At 49.8% G+C, this 19,507-nt stretch overlaps 1 protein-coding gene across 8 annotated transcripts in view; it reads right to left on the bottom strand.

The window, feature by feature from the left end:
• Positions 1-2,657: 2,657 nt before the first annotated feature.
• ACIN1 (apoptotic chromatin condensation inducer 1) overlaps positions 2,658-19,507 on the bottom strand; it is a 33,976-nt gene continuing 17,126 nt past the window's right edge. For 3 of the 8 annotated variants that reach the window (XM_049613096.1, XM_049613101.1, XM_049613100.1), the window contains 11 exons: positions 12,276-12,417; positions 8,802-8,844; positions 7,800-7,933; positions 7,550-7,702; positions 6,902-7,043; positions 6,434-6,579; positions 5,936-6,043; positions 5,689-5,796; positions 5,128-5,452; positions 4,926-5,026; positions 2,658-3,605 (listed from right to left, as the gene is read on the bottom strand). In XM_049613096.1, coding sequence (XP_049469053.1) covers positions 3,279-3,605; positions 4,926-5,026; positions 5,128-5,452; positions 5,689-5,796; positions 5,936-6,043; positions 6,434-6,579; positions 6,902-7,043; positions 7,550-7,702; positions 7,800-7,933; positions 8,802-8,844; positions 12,276-12,417 — 1,729 coding nt within the window. In that variant the 3' untranslated portion in view covers positions 2,658-3,278. Of the gene's footprint in view, positions 3,606-4,925; positions 5,027-5,127; positions 5,453-5,688; positions 5,797-5,935; positions 6,044-6,433; positions 6,580-6,901; positions 7,044-7,549; positions 7,703-7,799; positions 7,934-8,801; positions 8,845-12,275; positions 12,418-13,891; positions 19,455-19,507 lie in introns of those variants that run through there. The other 5 variants (XM_049613102.1, XM_049613103.1, XM_049613098.1 and 2 more) reach the window with 5 other exon arrangements.

Here is a 19,507-nt window from a genome sequence, read left to right as displayed (position 1 = left end):
CACCTGTAGGACAGGTAGTTGTTCAGGGTCAAAGAAACCCTTAACTCTCCCCACCCCCCAACCAAAGTTCGATGCTGAAGATCAGACCTCCAAGGAACCAGACATCCCACTGCCCAGAACCCAGAATGAGAGCAGACAGTCTGATCCTTCTCTCCACCCAGGCTCTGCCTGTATTCACCTCCAGCCCTACAAGCTGATAAATCTCTGGCCAGTCAACTCTGAGTCAAGAAGCTGGGGAAGAAAACAGGAGAGGGGATGCCGGAAGGGTTTAGAACCCTAAATGTGGCTCCTGTTCTCCCAGGTTGGGCATGCAGCCAGGGGGTTGGAGGAGATGGGGACTGCCAGAGAAAGGGCTTAAAATCCAGAGGCTGGGACTCATGGAGGTGTGGTGTCAGGGTGTCTAGGGTCAGGCTGAGCAATGACAAGGAGTGCAGCCAAAGACAGGGTTGCGAGCCTGTGAAAGTCCCTCTTTCACGGAGAACCCCACCTCTCCAGAACCTGCCCCCAGCTCATACTGCCAGCCGAAGTCCTTGAAGGGGGACTCCAGAGTGGAGGGCCGGCCCTGAAAGAAGAGGGGGTAGAGTTGGGGGCCAGGGCCAGGAGGCTGAGAAGGGAGAGCAGAGAGTACAGATACAACGTTACTGAGGGTGAGACCCAGACTCAGGCACTGTCCGGCACAGACTGAGACAGAATGGCAGCAAGAGACACAAGGAAAGAGATCAAAGGAGGCAGCCTGGATGTGTGATAGGCAGAGAAGAGTCATAGGTAACAGGCTTGGGAATGGTTGGGAGGAGGGCAGAGGGGCTTTCTGTGTGTGATGGGCAGACAGGGGCAGCCCTCAGCTACGGGGGGTCAGGCCAGGCCTGGAGAACTTCAATCTGGGAGAGGGGGTGGCCAGGAGGGGCTTTGGGAAGGGAGCTGGAGAGAGGACCCTTCCCACTGCTGTCTCCTCCCTCTCCTCCTGGGGGGCATCCCTCAGGTAGCTGTGGCTGCCACCCCTCCTTCCCCAGAGCAGATACACACCTGCCAGTCCTTTGCGCCCCCCCCCCCCGAGGGAAGAGGGAAGCCGAAGAGGGAAGCCGGAGGGAAGCGGGGAGACCAGAGCGGGAGGCGGGACGAGGAGAAGGGAAGGGCTGGAGGAGTGGGAAACAGGATAGCGGGAAGGGAAGAGGAGGCGAAAGGGAAGGGACGGGGAAAGGAAAGGAGAGCGGGAAAAGGCAAAGAGAAAGGAAAGGAAAGGCAGGGGAAGGAAAAGGCAAAGAGGAAGAGGAGATGGAGAAAGGGCAAGAGGGAGAGGGAAGAGGCGGAGGAAGCAAACAGGCAGAGAGAAGGCAGGATGAAGAGAAATCGAGGGAGAGGAAAATGGGGAAAGGAGGGAGAGTAGGTGCGGGGAAGAAAGGAAAGAGGTAGAGCGCGGGAGACGGGAGCGGGCAGTGGGCTCCCAGCCGCGGAGCGCACCGCTCTGAAGACACCCGCAGGCTGCGGGCCCCCTGCTGCCCCTCCGCGGGTTGTCGACCCCGGGCTCCGGGGCAGGCGCCCTTACCTGGCAGTGCCGAGAGGCCCAGGCCGGCGGGGAGCGTCCCCGCCCGCCCCCGTCGCCGGGTCCCGGGGGCGCAGCCCCGAGCGGATCGGAGCGGGCGCCGCGGCTCCGCTGCAGGTCTGAGCGGCCCCGGCGAGAACAAGGGAGCGAGACGGAGGGGGCGGGGGAAGGAGGCTCCGCCTGCGGAGGAGCGAGGCGGCTCCGCGGCGCGCGGGAGAGAGCCCAGCCTCCGACCCTCCCCGGCCAGCCCGGGCCCGCGCGGCGGGGGCGGGGGCGGCGCTGCCGGGCCGCCGGGCGCATACAGATGCAGCGCCCCTCCCGGGCCGGGCCCGCAGCGCCCGGCGGGCCACTCGGGCGGGAGGACGTCCAGGCCCCGGCGCCAGGCGGTCTTCCAACGGCTGGCGAAGAGGGTGAAGCCGGGAGCGCCGAGCGGCCCCCGCACACCGCCCGCAACGGGGCGAAGGGCGAGCGTGTGGTGAGGCGGGGAATTAGGAGCCCGCTGCGGAGAGGCCCGGCTCCAGCTCCCGGGGCGGCCTCTGGGGCGGCTATAAACCCCGGCCACAAGGCGGCGGCATTTGGGGGGGCCGGTGCGGGGCACCAGAGCGGGCCGACTGGGGCAGCGCTTAAGCCCGGCAGAAGGGTCCAGGGAGACCGCGGGCTGAGCCCAGGGAACAGGTCAGGGCCCGAGGCACGCCAGCAGCGGGAGGGGACGGAGGTGGGGAGTGGAGCCTTTTTGGGAAGCTCCTTTACAGGTTCCCATTGAGCTAGTGGCTGCCGCCCCCTGGCGGCAGCCGTGGGAGGCGCCTTGAAGGAGGCGAGCAGGTGACCAAAAGCCTACACCACAGGAAGGACTGGGAACCTCCTCAACCCTCCAACCAACACTCCTCTTGGCAGGGGTCTTCCCCTCTCTGCCCTCCAGTGAGTTAGATCCTCTGTGGCGACGTAGTTACAGCCAAGGCAGAGATGGAGGGCGGGAATTCCCTGCTCCAGGAAGCAGCAGGCTTCCTGAACAAGTGTATGGAGTGCAAACAGTGGTGCTTCCATGCTACCAGTCCTCTTCAACTCAGTTTGGCTCTCCCCCACGCCCTGCCCAAGGAAGGCCAGTAATACACACTAGTTAAAACTAAGTCAGATTTTTATTATTTTCCATAGACCACATCATTTAATAATAAAAAAAATAAAAATAAAAATTGAACAAAAGGAAAAGGTGGATATAAAGTGGAACCGGTGGGCAAGAGGCAAGGACTGCAGGACAGAAGAGACTGGGAACTGCAGGGGCCCTGGGACTCAGGAGGAGATGCTGATTCAGCTCATAGGTGACCCAGTCCTGGCCCCGGCTGTTCCCAAGAGGGGGGTGTGAGTACCCAAAGGAGGTGGTGAGCAGGATGGAGGAAAAATGAAAGAGGTGTGGGGCTTCTGGCTGTTCCCCACCTCTGGGCCAACCACCTCCCTCCCTAACCTAGCTCTTCCCTCTCAGATTTAACATGGGAAATGAGAGGGAGAAGAGGGCAAACTCCCAAGAGATAGGTTATGGGGGTGGGGCTTTGGGGGGGGGAAAGATGGCCACTACTCCATTTGGTATGTGGGGACAGGTGGCAGCCATACTTCAGCACTGGGTAAAAGATGTGAAAGACCCCTGGTTATAGGGTGGTAGAGATTGTACCTATCCCTCTGTGGCCTCGAACCCCCCAGGGCAGGGTGGCTGATGCCTGCAGCTCTCCCTCTCAAGTTTTCCCAGCTAACGGCGCCCGCCCCGGTCCCGCACAGGTGTGCTCCGACTCCGGCTCCTGCTGTGGCGCTTGGTGTCTCTGCGGTCCCTCTCCCTGCCTCGCTCCCGGTCCCTCTCCCTCTCCCGATCTCTATCACCCCTGTCACGCTCCCTTTCCCTCTCTCTTTCCCTGTCCCTCTCTCTGCTGTGCTCTCGACGCTTCTCCCGCTCCAGCTGTCGGTTCCTTTCCCGCTCTGCTTCCTTCTCCCGCTCCTTTTGCTCTTCCTCCTCTTGCTCCTTTCGCCGCTTCTCCCGCTCCTTGGCCCGTTCGGCCCGCTCTGCCTCCTTCTGAACAATCTGCAGCAGGCAGCAAATGTAGAGAATAGGCATCTTGGCCCTGCTCATGCCAGTCCTGCTTTGTCTATCTGCATCTGGACCCTGCCCTCCTAGCTCAGGGTCACTGTCAGCTCTGCTGTTAAGCAAGAAGTGTCAGCAATCACATCTCTTTGTCTTGGGGTCCTAATCCCTCCAAGTTTTTACCTTTTATACCCACAACAGGTAGTGGCACCAGTCATGCCTGGCCTCTGGTATTTCCCTAGCTACCTAGATGTGAACAAACCACTTTTCTGTTTAGTTGAGTGATATCAGCCTCAAATTCCCAAAAGGCCCATCACGAAGAAACTTAAATTTAAAAAGCAAAAAATCCAAGCAACAAACAAACAAGTAAAAAGCAAAAAATCCTAGTGGTGCTTGGCTGGTTCAGTCAGAAGAGCATGCAACTCTTGATCCTGGGGTTGTGAGATGGAGCCCCACACGGGGTGTAGGAATCATTTAAATAGATAATTAAAAAAAAAAAATGTTCTTAATTTTTTTATTTTTGAGAGAGAGAGAGAGAGAGAGAGAGAGAGCGCACACAAGCAGGGCAGGGGTGGGGGCGGAGGGGGACAAAGGATCCAAAGTGGGCTGTGCGCTGACAGCAGCGAGCCCAACGTGGGGGCTTGAAACTCTTGAACTGTGACATCATGACCTGAGCTGAAGTCAGACATGGAACCAACCAAGCCACCCAGGTGCCCAAAATAAATAAATAATTAAAAAAAAAAAAAAGTCCTAGAAATAAAAAAGCAGAGAAGTGGACGAATCTAGAAAATGGATTTCTTGGGGTGCCTGGGTGGCTCAGTCGGTTAAGCGTCCGACTTCGGCTCAGGTCATGATCTCACAGTCCGTGAGTTTGAGCCCCGCATCGGGCTCTGTGCTGACAGCTGGGAGCCTGAAGCCTGTTTCAGATTCTGTGTCTCCCTCTCTCTCTGCCCCTCCGCTGTTCATGCTCTGTCTCTCTCTGTCTCAAAAATAAATAAATGTTAAAAAAAAAAATTTTTTTTTAAAAGAAAATGGATTTCTTGGCTAACCAAAATCAATTTCCAAGAGGCATGGCTGACACAACTATATAAACCCAGTTCCTGTCTTTGTGTCAACCTTTACCCTCTTGGGTTTGGCTTCTCTGTGGCATACTTGGCACGTGGTTCTTAAAACTACCTCTTTCTGTGATGCTTAGTTTCTCCCCTTACTATCCTAAGCCAACACCTGGGCCTACTCAACCCTCTAGTCACGTGACTCTCTCTGCAGACTGCCGGCAAGACTGGGTGCTACTCTGAGTGGAGCAGGAAGGTGAGCACTCACCTGGCTGTCAGTCAGCGGGAGCCAATAGATGCAGGGAGCTGCCTTGGTTTTACGGAAAAGGTCATCCAGCAGCTTGGCAGGTGGTTCCTCCTGAGCTTTCTCTGAAGTGGAAGAAAGCAAGTCAGACTTTATGCCTCTGACCCTGTGTCCCATCCCATTTGGACCCCTACTAACGGGTGTGTATGCCCCCACCACTAAGTACCTTTCTTCTCACTCTTCTTTTCTTTAGACTTCGCACGTTCCTTGCGGCGGCGGTCACGGGACCGTGATCGGGAGCGGGGCCCTTCTCGAACTTTGTCCCGATCCCATTCACGCTCTGATCGAGTTCGCTCCCGCCGCTCCATTTCCCGTTCCCGCTCTGCCCACTGTTCCCGCACCGCCCTCTCCTGCTCCCGCTGTTCTGCCCGGGGATGCTGTGGTGGCTGGGCTGGGGGTGGGGGCGGGGGGTGCAGGGGCCGTGGTACCCCCTGCTCCTCTGTCTTAGTTTCAGAGGGACGGTCCACCAAGAGGCCCCGGTGATAATCCAGCTGTGGGTAGAGGAGGGACAAGGACAGTCAGGATGGAGATGATATCACTCCCACTGAAGGAGCCCAGGTACCAGGGCATACAGATTTTGGAGCCCCACGGTTCAACTAAAGGAACCAAGGGGGAGGGAGAAGAGGGAGAAGGAATCTCAATGACTGCAGGTTTGGCCAGGATCTCAGCTGGTTTCTAGCAGATAATGGCCTCCCCTGCCCCTCCTTCCTTTCTCTAGGTTTCTTACCTCCTCTTGCTCAGCATAGTCAGCACAAAGGAATTTGGGGTTGGACTGGGGCCACTTGACCCCATGTAGAGCTGTGCGGGTGGCAACTGCTTCCTCTACTGTTGAGTACTGGTGGAGGAAGGGAGAAGGTGGAGGGTCACAACAGGCCTCAATCCCTCCCACTTGCCACAGGGCCCTCAATTCCACCCACATTAGTCACAAAAGGAAATCTATGCCACAACCTAGAGGATCAGCATCCTTTCCTCACCGTTACAAAGCAGTGAGATTTGATCTTGTCAATCCAGAAGGCCTCTTCCACCAGAGTTCCTGTCCGTCCCAACAATTCCTTTAGTTGGCCTAAAGTAAAGGGACGCACCTGCCAGCGAAAACAGAGTTTCAGAGTCTTAAAGAAAGCAAGAACAACACTGTAACTAGTATTCAGATTCCCCAAATCTCTGGCACAGGAGGACAGCTTCAAAGTCTGGGTGAGGGCAAAGGGGTCAGGAACTCTCTTGCATGGGAAGCAAAAAGAGTGGTAACACAGAGATACTATGTGCCAGGCCCTCCACAAATCCTCCAGACAAACCTTACAGGCTGATACTTTGTCCCTGTTTTTCAGGTGAGGAAACTGGTTGTGAGAGATTAAGTTCAGTTGCTCAGTGAATAACTGACAGATCTAGGAGCTGAAGCTAAGAAACAGGAACCCAAAGCTCAAACTCTTAACCACTGAACAATGTTGTGCTGTGGGGAAACAATGCCGACTCACCAAATTGGAGATGTGGACGATGTTACTGATCTTGCCCCGGGGTGGGGAGGGCACCTGAGCAGTTCGGACTGGGTCATCAATTGTAATGGAAACTCCAGACTTTTGCTGGCTAATGGAACGTCGAGTTAAGGTATCTCCTAAAGTCACTATCAAAAAGAGCACACAAATGGTTTTCAGCAGGGAGCAATGCTGGCTCTTTTACCTCTGATACGCCTTTCTTTTTTCTTATTCTCCACCACGTAGTCACTCTTCCACCTAATGTGCTGAACACCTATAATGTGCAAGGTGAAGCTCCGTATTATGGAGATTGAAAGATTCTAACCTAGCTCTCATGCAGCTTAGTAACAAGGAGGCGGAAGTAAAACAGATATGCAAAATACTAAAATAAAAGGCAGAAAACATTAAATGCTTTAAAAGAGGTCCAGATAAAGTGCTCTGGGAATTCAGAGAACTGCATGCTTCACCTACCTTTCTTTACTTCGTGCTCCACAGGAGGGGGCAAGGCCACCTCTACTGAAACCTGGGGAGGTATAGGGGGTTCTGCTTCGGACTCCTTCTCTTCTTCCTCTTCTTCCCTCTGCCCATTCTCTTGGCCTTCGGCAGGTACTACCTGTAAGTATCAGACAATGGAGGAATTCTTAAACACCAAACTGGCACATTCTTTTCAATCTCTTGTTCCTAAGAGGGGTGGTACATTTAACCTAGCATGCTCTTTCAACTAGGAGAAAGATTAAGTTCTCTTCCACCAGATCCTGGGATTATTAATGGTTCAACTGTCATGAGGAAAACTAAGACAGGAATGGGCAGATTTTTTCTGTATATGGCAAGATAATATTTTTAGGCCTTGTGAGTAATACAGTTTCTGTTGCAACTATTCAACACTGATGTTCTAGCACTTAAGCAGCCAGAGAGATAAGAATAAATGGGTTGGCATAGCCTTGTTCCAGTAAGACTTTATTATTACAGACAACAGGTTAGATTTGGTAGTCTGTTGATCCAAAAGGGCAATTAACCCAACCCTCTGCACAGATGGCAGATTTCCCTTCTAAAACTCCACCTTAGTTGCCTGCTCTGAGTCCACTGCCCCCTCCCGACACTGGGGTGCAGAAGCCTTACCTGGGTGACAGTCCGGCATATTTTCAGCCCCTTGTCATGTGTCCCATCGTCACCATTACGCTCTGTCTCATCCTCAGAGATTCGGGAGTCATCAGCATGAAGATCCACAATAGCCTCCTGCCCCGCCAGGGGTTTGATGTCGGGGATGAGGCTCTGGGACACAGATACCCCCCACCCCGTTACACTGGGCCCGTGTCTACTCCCACCTCAATGTGTCTCGTCCTCCCTTCCCCGGCTCCTCCCACCTCACCTTGAGTGATTCAGTGGTGATACTGATGGAGGGCTTCTTCTGTGTGGTGGCTGTGCTGGCTCCCCAACGCCGCTTCCGACCAGGCTGGCCCCCCTCTGTGTCACTGTTTCCAGCTGGCACCCCCTTGGTAGCTGCTGTCCCCAAGAAACAGGACCCAACAGTTAGATGGTCTCAGGTCCTCTGCTGGTTCACACCATAACACATACAGATAGCCTTCGACTGGAATTTCAGTAAAAGGTTAACTTAAGGAAATTTTATTTGGGCACTGGGAAACATTGCTTCAGAGTGAACAATAAAAGGACTGGAGCTACTTCCTGACAGATGAAAACTACTAATCTCTAAAGGCAATGAGGGATGGGTAACTAGGGTGGTGTGAAGTTTAAACTTTTAGTGGCAAAAATAGCTAACATACTGGAGAAGGCAGACTGAGAAGGACATATGAATACAAGAAAACACGGCTATGTGATACCAATATCTAAGTAAAGTTAAGACTGTGACATATCTAATCATGCTTCACATTCATTTTCACACTATGATCTCATATTTAAGTTACAAAGATCTATTACGCTTTTATGGATTTAGAACTTCTTGGTGGGAAAATGTTAAAAATGTTACTGTTTGAGGTGTGAGCACTCTTAAGACTCTCTCTCAGAAGAAAATATAAACTGATAAGCATTATATGGGAATCCCTCAAACCTACTCCTGGTTCTGAGGGTTCAGATACCTGGACAAGGAAATGCATGTAGGGCTAAACAGGAAATGGTGAGACACCTCACAGTGTGTCTCGTTAGTTAAGAAAGAAATGTGACCTAGGAAAAATGACAGGGATTGTCTGAGGTTTTGAATTACAAAATGGCCAAGATGGAAATCTGCTGGGTACAGGGAGTGGGATGGGAAGAGGTGACCCAAGAATGCCATGGAGAAAGAATGGGAACCTATTTCTCTATAAACTCATTTTTATGGTTACTTTTGACCTTTATCAGGGATTGGGGCTAGACTTACAGACAACGGAGATCTTCCTCTTGAATGATTTGGGCAGCAAGCTCTGTGTAGAGAAGAAAAGGGGGGGAAAAAAAAAAGAGAAAGAGACACACCCCACAGAGAGGGGGGAAGGAGGTTAGATGGGGCAGTCTTAGCATAGGCTCCAAAGACACAGAGAGAGAGAGACACAGAGACAGACAAGAGACCAAAACAGAAGCGGCAAACGGCAAAAACGAAGCAGAATCAATGCAAGTTAGAGAAAAAAATAAAATCAAACATCACAGCAGGGAAAAGTCATCTAGTCCATACCACACCTGTGTATTAGCTTAACCAGAAATAAGCTGGAAGAGGACTTCAGGAGCCTCCCAGCCCTTTAAAGGCATTGGTCATGCCCTCTTCCATGGTCTCTAGGGGTCAAGAGGACACCAAGCCCAATAAGGTATGCCCAGAACTGGGTCATCTAGTCCTCTCAGAAAACATGAGGAAACAAGGAAAACCACCTTTGGAATAACTGTCCAGCCTGACACCCACTGACACTGGCAGTGAGTCACTTGGACAGCAGACTGTTAAGACTGTCCACACCCCTACAGGGCAGCACCAGACCCACTGGAGATGAGGCTCCCTAGTCAACTGCCGGCAGAAAGAATTTAAAGGTGCTTTTGGTACAGAAAGGTTTTTATGATGGGCAGATTGTCCCCAGGGAGCCTCAGACTTTCTAACCACTGTACAGAGCTCTAGCAGAGCCTTCCTGGTTCCTTTCAACCGGGGCTTAAGGCTTAGGGGCTCTGCCAAGGACTAGAAACTCCCAAACCTGCTTTGGAGCAAATTTCTACCCCAAACACTCAGTGGGAGAAAGACTATGGACAGAGCAAAAAGAGGAAGAGAGAGAAAAGGGGATTAGAGCATTTTGAGATTTCAGTGCTTATTTCTGGAAAAACTAAGACCTACCACCCTTCTAAAGGGTAGGGCAGGACCCTCTTGATGAAATCCCCTTTCCCCATCCACCCCCCAGCCCCGTTTGTGTCGTCTAACCAAGTCTCCTTGGTCTCCGTTAAGGGCCAGCCTGACCCCTAGCCAGGCCGCTCTCGATGGGTAAGTTAGTGAGAGGAAAAAAAAAAAAAAGAAAAAAAAGAAAAAAAAAAAAAAGAGGTCTTAATTAAAACAGGAAAAACATGAACCAAATAAATAAATCCAATAAAGAAATCAGAAAAATAAAGAAAAAGAAAATAATTAAAATAAAATATTAAATAAAAAGAAGAAGAAAATAAAGAAGAAAATAACTAGGAATATGACAAATGTTCCAGGTACCATCTCACACCTGGGATCTTCAGTTCAGCCAATCGCACCTCACTGTGTACTGTATCTAGTCAACCGCCGGTCCAATCAGAATGAGCCCTCCCTGCTAGGCGCTGTGCAATTGGTGGGGGGTTGGGTTGGCAAAAAAGGTGGGCGCACGGCGTGGTGGTCAGCACGGCACTGCCAGAGTCCTCCCAGGGGCGCAGGGGGGGCGGGAGGAAAACGTGTGGGGGGACGCTGCCCAGTTTCCATGATGTCAAGACAGTTCACTGGTGGTGGCCAGGCTCAGCGAGGGGTACGGGGGGAAAGGGGGCAGAGACATCAGTCCCAGCCCTGTAGGGGCATCATCTTGCAGTCCCTGATGAGATGGCCTGTGAGTAGCAGGAATAGTCCTGGCCTTTTATCGTGACAGGCAGGCAGGACCCTATGTCCACCAGTGGCAAGATGCAGCAATACCACCACCCAATACTTGGAATCCAGGTGATGACTCCAGAGTCCCTTTCTCCTCTGCCTGTAAATGGGGAGGGGGTCCTCTCACCGAGTGGGATCATGGAGCCTCTGATGAAGGCAGGCTGGGGGTAGTAGGTGGATAGCCCCAGGACCTGGCACACATTCAGCAGCAAGGTCAGAATAGTTTTCTTCTGAGAGTTGTGTGTGGCATCTCCTCAGGGACTCCAGCTGAGACAGTGGTTCCAGTCAGATGGATGGATGAGGCCCTGCCTCCAGGGATGGAGGAGAAGCCGGAGCAACCAACATGCTGCCCTTCACCATGGACAACAGGGACCAAAGGAAAGTCCTTCTGATGAGCAAGTGGTGATACATGGCTGGGCTGTCATCAGCATTAAATCCCTGGGCTCAAACCCTAGACTTCTCTGCAGGGTTCCTAGTCGTCACAGCTTAAGCCGAGAGCCTCCACTTGGAATTTTACAGCATGGCACTGTGATCACAAACATTGACTCTTTAGGAGGTCTTGGTGCCCTAGATGGGGATCCCAACAGTCTGCAGCAAACAAGGCAACCCACAGTCCTCAAAAGGGTTAAGGGCATGTGGGCAGGCGCCCCAGCACTGACACAAGCTCTTCTTGGGGTGTCCCAAATAGGGAGATGATGCAAGTCCACCCCTTTCCAAATGTTTTTTGCTTTCTCAATACAAGTCTCTCCAGAACAGTGCTCTTCTTGGCCCCCTGATGTAAGCAAGGCAGGGAGGCAAAAGGGGGCCCATCACAGGATCCCATATACATGCCCCCCTCTGGCCAAGACACCTGGATAGCAGACTCGGCTCTGATTGGGCAGCTCAGTAGCAGCGGGTGGGTCCAGAGGAAGAGGCGGCATCAGCGATTGGCCAGTTGGGCAGGGTTTTATTTTACGGGCGGATTACCGTACATGAGGTACTTGGACAAAGTTTTACGGGGAAGAAGGACCTTGTAATAAATAATATTCTGCACATCAAATCACTTTCACCGGCCCCCACCCCCGCAACACACACCAAAGAAAGGCTACACACACGACAGTCCCTCCCATCCTGTTATCCCACTCCCAAACCCAGCTAACTCCTTCTCTATTACTTTAAGAGCCAAGAAGACTTCGCTGGCTCTGATGGGGGGAACCCCCTGAATTGGGTGCAGGACACAAGATAATATATATGCCAAAAAAAGGAAGTAGAGGGGTCAGAGAAATGGAGAAGGGGCCTCCGGGCTCACCCAAGTGCTGGCTTAAGTAGCTATATCTCTGCAATATGACCACTAGAGGGCAGAGGAGGAACAAAAATTCCTCAGCATGGCTGGTCAGCTGAGAACCACCACAGCCCACTAGATGGCGTTGAACTCCCACAGGCTTTTAAAAAGGAGGGAAAGCTAACAGTTACTACAGGGAGAAGCTCGAGAGGGTAGCAGGGAAAGCTGGGCCTGGGTCTTAGATAAAGGGCCATTAATCGACGTTTCCTTTCATTACAAACTTCCAACACTCTGCACTACACTACTTCCCCAACAGGGAAAGGGGAACCAATGAGCCCTGTCCCCATCACAAGGGGTCTCCCTTGCTAAACCAGCGAATTCTCCCTTGGCCCTATCCTGATCCAAGTCTGTCTAGTCCCTTCTTTTTAAAGCTATCCCACTGTGTAAGAGGGATCATCAAAGTGGTCTACTCTCTCCCCTAGGCCCGTTCTTGCCCGCCCACCCCAACAGGTGGCTTGGAAATTTACCTCTTTCTTCTCCTCATCTTCGGCACTGCCCTCTGGGCGGTCATCATTGCTGACTTGGTCTGCAATAGGCACGGGGGGTTCTGGAACCTCATTTTCAGGTCTGTTTTCACTTGTGTCCATGGTCACTTCCTCCTTCTCCTCACTGACAGTATGGGGAGAGGTACGGAGGGAAGGGCAGGAAAGAACCAAGGGGAAGAGAGAGCAAGACGTTAGGTTTTGGGTCAGGAAACCCCCATGCCTCATCACTTGGGTGGGGTTGGGAGGGCTGCTTTTCAGATCAGACTAGAGACCATGCCCCCACAGGAAAAGTGAGAAACTGTTTTCTTTGGGGAAAGAGCACAGATTGTAGCATCCACATCCACTCACTGCTCAGATAGGATAAAGGTGTGATGAGTGAGGTCAGGACTCCCAACTGTTTTTAGGTAATTCACCAGAGTACTCTTATATGGAAAGGAGTAACATCCCTCTCTGAAACAGTCCCTCAAAAGTCATTGTGATTTGCCCACAATCCTGTGGCCTCCTTATCCCCTGGCCACAGGCATCTTTAACAAAATTGCATGAGAAGTTAAAGCAAGCTTGACTACTTAAAAACACGAGAAATAATGTCCGTGGCTGTGGCAAATGATTCCAACCTTGTGTTTATTATAATCAACTGCTTAACAAAACCTACTGACCCACAGGATCTGGAAACATCAGGATTGGAGAAATTGTGGGGGAGGGGGCTGCAGGGAAAGCAGGGCTGATGAAGGTTCAAGCTTCAACAAGGACCCTCTGTCATCCAAAAAGAAAAAGCTACAATTGCTGGAGTTTGAAAGCTCAGAGAAGAATCAGGCCACTTTTACCTGCTCAGAGGTGTAGGAATTGTTCTTATATTCGGCTTTCGCCCAGTTTCTCCCACTCCCTCATTCCAACTTCCAAGAGATAAAGAGAGCAGGCCTCCTAGTCAAGACACACCCTCCCCCCACACCATGTATCGCCTCCCCAATATTGAATCCCCCTACCCCCACTCTCAATCACACAAGTTAGCTCCCATTTCAGGCAATGAATCCCAAAGATTCACTTCAGATAAACTATCTTTCCATCCCCTTTTTCTGTTTTCATCCCTAACTTCTATCTCTAACCTCACCCCCACTACCACCAAACACTGGGGTTCCCAGTGTTTGGGTTCCCCCAAATTAAGATGAGCAGGAGCCTAAGACTCAGGAGAGGGCAAACCAAGCCCCCCACCGATAACCACCACCAGAAAATTCAGCATTCCCAACGGGCTGACTGACACTCAGAGGTCAGAACAGCCTCCCCAGAGCAGGCAGGGAGGGATGCATGGGAAGGGGGAGGGGAAAATCGGAACTGTGCCCCCAGCTAACCGGCCCCCACAGAAACACGCGATTCAACTGCCTAAATCTAAAGAAAAGACTTATCCCAAAAATACCTATTTCCCACACGGAGAGGGCAAGTTGGGCCAATTAGAAATCAGGCAGGAAGGACAAAGAGGGAAAGCAGAGTGATTGAAAACAAACCAAAACGAAAGACGGAATGAAAGCCATGGGGAAGAGAAGGAAGATGAGGTGGGCTAAAGTGGTGGGGTAAAGGGATACATGGAAATGTGAGGCTCTCACCCTTCTTTGCTTTCTGATAACATGATTTTTTTTCTCCCCCTGGAAGTGCTGTTTATCCCTTTCTGGAATGGAAGAAATAACAAAAACCAAAGAAAAAAAAATCCTAAAAAATTATAAAAAAAAAAAAAAAAACAACAACCAAAAAACCACAACACCTTCCTTGTCCCAAGAGCCCACCACCTCCTCCCCAGCCACCCGATCCAGAGAGAGAAAATCGAGATGTAGCAATTGGGGATCCAAAAAATGGTAAATGGAAGGGGAGGTGGTGGTGGTGGTGGTGGTGGTGGTGGTGAGGGGAGGCTAAAATAGATCTGGCTTTTAAGAGATAAGCGTTAAGTCCTCACGGCAAACCCCGAGTTCGGCTGGATTGGTCTCTCTGGAGAAGGAGGAGGAAGAGGGCCAGGCTGCTGGTAGTGGCTGGCTCTATTGTATTGGCGGAGCGGCGGCGATCAGCCGGAGACATGCAGGGGAGCCATCTTGCCACTTACCCAGCAGCCCGTGTGTGCGGATGGGGGAGGGCCCTGCTGCAGCAGGGGAGGGGAAAGAAAAAAGGGAGGGCGCTGAGTGAGCAAGGTTCTTATCCTCTGGCAGGCCACAGGGAGCTCACTGCTGGCTCAATAGGCCTGGCCTTTTTCCTTCTTTTCTCAGGTTACAACAGCTACCCAGGCCTATCCCCACAGGGAGAGGGTGCGCTCTCCTTGTCTTCCCAGGAGGAGGGGGAGGGGGCTGGGTGGAGAGGGCATACAAAGTTACAGCGGCTTGCTTGGAAGATTCCAGAGAATAGATGGAAGGGAAACAGCAGAGCTGGGAGTGAAAAATGATTAAAGGAAGACAACAAAGCCAAAGTTGAAAGAGACACAGAATGGAGGGTCCTGAGCAATTTTTTACGTGTCTACCTCCCCCCCATCCTAGAAGCCAGTCAGCTGTTCATGGCAGGGAGGTGGGATGAGAACTGGCACTATCCAATCACTATAGCAGCTAGCTAGCTGCTCACCCCAAGCAATGACCACGTGTTATTACTCCAACCTGTCCTTTCTCCAGGGATGGTGGGAGGAGTGGATAGCAGAGACAGTTCCTTTTTGAGTTACCAGTAGAGAGGGGGAGAGGTGTCTCTAAAGAGATGACAGACAACTTTGTTTCAAAGAGTCTTTAATAAGGTCACCCTTCCCCGGGGTCCACTGGAGCCAGAAAGGAAAAGGATAAACAGGGCAAGGGGGACCTTGGGTAGCTGTAGCACAAAGGCCACATTTTGGAGCAAGGACTCCAAGGTGAAGGCTTGAAGTAGATGAGAAACTGAAGACAGCAGTTACCTGGGGCAGGGGTAGGGGGATATCTGTTGGGCCGAAAGTGTTTGGGAACTAAACAGAAACTATTAATCATGGGCATCTTCACCAGACTACATGTGAAATAGGAAGCTGACTCTAACCATTCAAAGAAAGCACTCAGGAGATGTTCAAAAACACTGCTTTGTTGAATGCAAAGGTGCTCCTTTTGTGTCCTAGTGGCAGCAGAGGTTTAACACTAAGACAAGCTCCTGGGTACTTAACCAAAAGCTTGGTATTATCTCATCTGTAATACCAGAGCTTTTAGCTAGGAATAAAACTTACTCCCCAATGCTTAAAATCTCATACATGCCAACCACATGCTAAAGTGGTCATGTTTACACATTACACATTTCCTTTCACTTAGTGGTCCTTGTCTGCCCAGTAAGACTGAGAGCTCTGCAGTCAAACTGGCTAGGGCCTAGTCATGGCCTGCCCCAGCTCCCATACAAGTTCTGTGGTTTTGGGCAAATCTCCGATTCTGTGTATCTCTTTCTTAATCTGTAAAGTGGGGATAACAACAATACCTATCTCATGGAAGTGTGATGAGTTCGCCCTTAAGAGTCTGGCTTGGATGACTTTTGACTCCAAGTCAAGGTAAAGATATACATAAACACATGTACATTTAATAGGTCATTATCTCATTTGATGCCACCTATGGAACTTTTTCTGAGTTTTCTCAAAGAGTAGACTGCTTTTTCTCTGACGTGAAGGTATTCGGTAGTTGGTCTGACAGGTTTTCAGCAAAGACCTCATCACTCTGTATGATAACCGCTGGCTGACTTGCCCCTCACCTCCACCTTGCAGGGTTCCTCAAGGTCAGGGGCTACATCCCTAGCCCAGGGCCTAACACAAAGAAATGCTCCATAAATATTTAAGACTGTCACTGGGGGTACCAGGAGGACATTTTAATAATTGCTTGCTGAGCGGCACCTGGGTGGCTCAGTCAGTTAAGCATCTGACTCCTGATTTCGGCTCAGGTCATGGTATCACGGTTCAGAGTTCAAGCCCCATGTTGGGCTCTGCGCTAGCAGCAAGGACAACTGCTTGGGATTCTTTCTCTCTCTGCCCCTCCCCCATCCCCCAAATAAGTAAATAAACATTAAAAAAAAAAAAATCATTGCTTGCTGAACTAAAAGTTTTCTTCCTCTTTTTTTTTTTTAAAGCTCTATGGGGGCGCCTGGGTGGCTCAGTCGGTTAAGCGTCCGACTTCAGCTCAGGTCACGATCTCACGGTCTGTGAGTCCGTGAGTTCGAGCCCCGCGTCCGGCTCTGGGCTGATGGCTCGGAGCCTGGAGCCTGCTTCCGGTTCTGTGTCTCCCTCTCTCTCTGCCCCTCCCCCGTTCATGCTCTGTCTCTCTCTGTCTCAAAAATAAATAAACGTTAAAAAAAAAAATTAAAAAATAAAATAAAATAAAATAAAAAAAAGCTCTATGCCCAATGTGGGGCTCAAACTCTTGACTCCAGATCAAGAGTCACACCCTCTACTGACTGAGCCAGACAAGCTCCCCTAAGTTTTCTTCTTAAAAATTATTGTAGATGGAATTCCTACAGAAAATGTTACCTCACGAAGAATGTTAGCTTCCAACATCCTCAGATAAATGTTCCCTGTCCATCAAATGTCCTAAAATAGTTTGGGCTGCCAATATGCCTCTCCAGAAGCGGCTTCCTTGGAGGAAGAATATTTCTTTCTTGGAAATTCTATCTCGTTTTTTCAAGAATAAGAATTTTACCTGTTATCCTTGGCTTTCTTAAGACACAGTGAGTTTGTGCCATCTATTTCCCCACAAACAATTCTGTGGGATCCAAGATTCCCAAGACTTTATTTTTATAAGAAAAAGATGAATCCTTCGAATTGCCCCCCAAAGGGGCTCAATCTACTTGCAGGCCCAGTCCCAAAACCTTGTTAGCTACTTGTCAGAGCCCCATGCAGCTTTTCTTTGTAGCCCCTTTTAGACAAAAAGCATCCAGACATCTCCCTTCCCACATCAAGTTCTTGCACAAATATTTCTGATATCTTTGAAAAATCTGTGAAATTGCATGGGGGCTGGGGGTCGGAGATATCTATCTATAATTAAAGAGCACACAAAGCATTTGCAGGCCAGAAGAACCGAACTACTTGGAGACTAGTAACATATTACAGTTCATATCAAGATTCAGAGAAACTGATGGGAAAGGAAATTTCTACAGGCATACACGTCTCAATTTTAGTTACTGTAGAACATTCATGAGCTAAAGACCTGATATGAAACTTTCTAAGAAATAACGGGATGTGACTACTCCCAGGCAGTGAGACTTAAATACATAATCCTGTAGGAGCATACTAGTTCCAAGATAACCAAGAGCAGAATGATTTGGGGAGTATGTCTTTAGATCCTCATTTCTCAGTGAGCGAACGCTATTGAGAATAATACATTTTACTTTTTAAAATTATGCATCATTTGCATACTGGCACTGTAGGTCCCCTGGAGAGTAACCATTACGCTGTCACACTGGCTTAAAGGACCATTTCCTTCCTTCATACTCAGGCAAGCCAAAAGTCCAAAACTGCTATTGCCTGCAAGGGTTGTGTCCTCAGGAAGGTTGTATTCAGAAAAATTCAAGTTTGAATTAACTACTGCTGGATGATACAGCTGCCCACACGAAAGTTCTTATTTCCCCTCTATTTTTTTAATGTAAAAGAGAGTAGCATTATTTTCTGCTGTCTGAGGACATTTTTGTTATATCCATAGCAGGCAAAGATTGGATTTTGGAACATAGCCCAACCGAAATAGGACTGAGGGCTCACAAATTACTATTCCAAGCAATGACAAGATACCTTACCTCATAAATTTAGAATTCCTCAGGACACAATCAGAATGGATTTAACAAAGCAGGGAAAAAGTTAGGCAATTTCTTCCAGGTGCTGAGAGGTCCATGAAGTTTTTTTTTTTTTTTTTTTTTTTTTTTTAACACTTTACTGAATCAACAGGCCCTAGCTCTCTTGTTGAGACACACTGGAAAACCAAGGTTAAGCCACAAATAGTCTTTTCCATTTAGCACTGCTGATCCCACTTTTAAAATTGGCCACCAGGCTGAACACTAGGACTCTAGAGGGGTGAAGGACTAGGAGGAGTGTTGTGATTCGGTTGAGCCTCCAAAAATGTAGGCAAACTTTTCTCAAAGATTCATTTATCAAATCCAATGCCAGAATAGCCTACAGGTTTTGGCCGTTGGGCATGTCTTTTTATTAGGCTGCTGAATAGACCATCTGGAAGACAGGCAGAGGGAAAGTAAGTAAAGGGGATGTGTGTGAGTTACTCCTGAGGCCAGATTGCATTTCTAATCTATAGGCTGCTCCACTGAAGCTTGCCTAGGCAACAATGGACAATCTCAGTATTTGCCCAAGGTGCCACTTGCCTATCACCTTGTTGGAATCAATGTAACTAGATTGCTTGCCTCAGTTGTAAAATGAAAGATCAAAGCCACCTTTATGTGGGGAGAAAAACTCTATATGACTCCAAGCTTCACTTGTCCCAGGCTTACATGCAAAAGTACAGAAATAAAGATGTTTCAAAATGGCATCAAGTGCCGTTTTGTAGCCAGGATCTCACAGACCAACTGAATATTAGGGCAAACAAAACCTTTTCAGAAAATTACTTGCCTCTCAAGGTGCATAGGAGGCAGTTCCTCAGGCCCAATTAGTAGCAAGTTGTCAACACCTACTTTGAAACTGCCATTACACAAAGGACATGCTGTACCCCCCCACCATGGGATGGGGTAGAGGAGGGCAGGTATTATCTCTGCTTGATGGATATGGAAGGGAAGCTGTCACCCCATTTCCTCATCGATGGTGTAGCTGGGGAATCCTGAACACCTTCCAGAATCCGCTGGGTTTTCACTTTATGGTCCTAGAAGAAAAACCCCTCTCCAAAGGATAATGTACCCATCCCCAAAGGGAAAAACAAAAACTTTTCAAAGTCGAGTGAACTTTTGACATTCAAACCAAAAAATGGCCACAAGATGGCAGCAGAGGCAAGACCATTAGACTGAACAGCAGCAAGGGTATATCCCAAGGCAAAAACTATAGAGTACGAAACTAGTATTAAAGTCATAAGGAAATGAGGTAATCAATCGCCTGCCCACCACCCTCCAAAATCTGAGGCAAGATAGTCAGTCCGAAACTCTCATAAGAGAGTAAATTATTAGACTTTTACATAAAAGGGAAAATCATACTGGTAGTATTAGTGTTAAAACGACATAAAGGGGCGCCTGGGTGGCGCAGTCGGTTAAGCGTCCGACTTCAGCCAGGTCAC

Source organism: Panthera uncia, assembly GCF_023721935.1.
Source record: "Panthera uncia isolate 11264 chromosome B3 unlocalized genomic scaffold, Puncia_PCG_1.0 HiC_scaffold_1, whole genome shotgun sequence".
NCBI classification, from domain to species: domain Eukaryota; kingdom Metazoa; phylum Chordata; class Mammalia; order Carnivora; family Felidae; genus Panthera; species Panthera uncia.
Note: the sequence above shows the minus strand (reverse complement) of the source record. Positions and strands in the feature narration are given on the sequence as shown.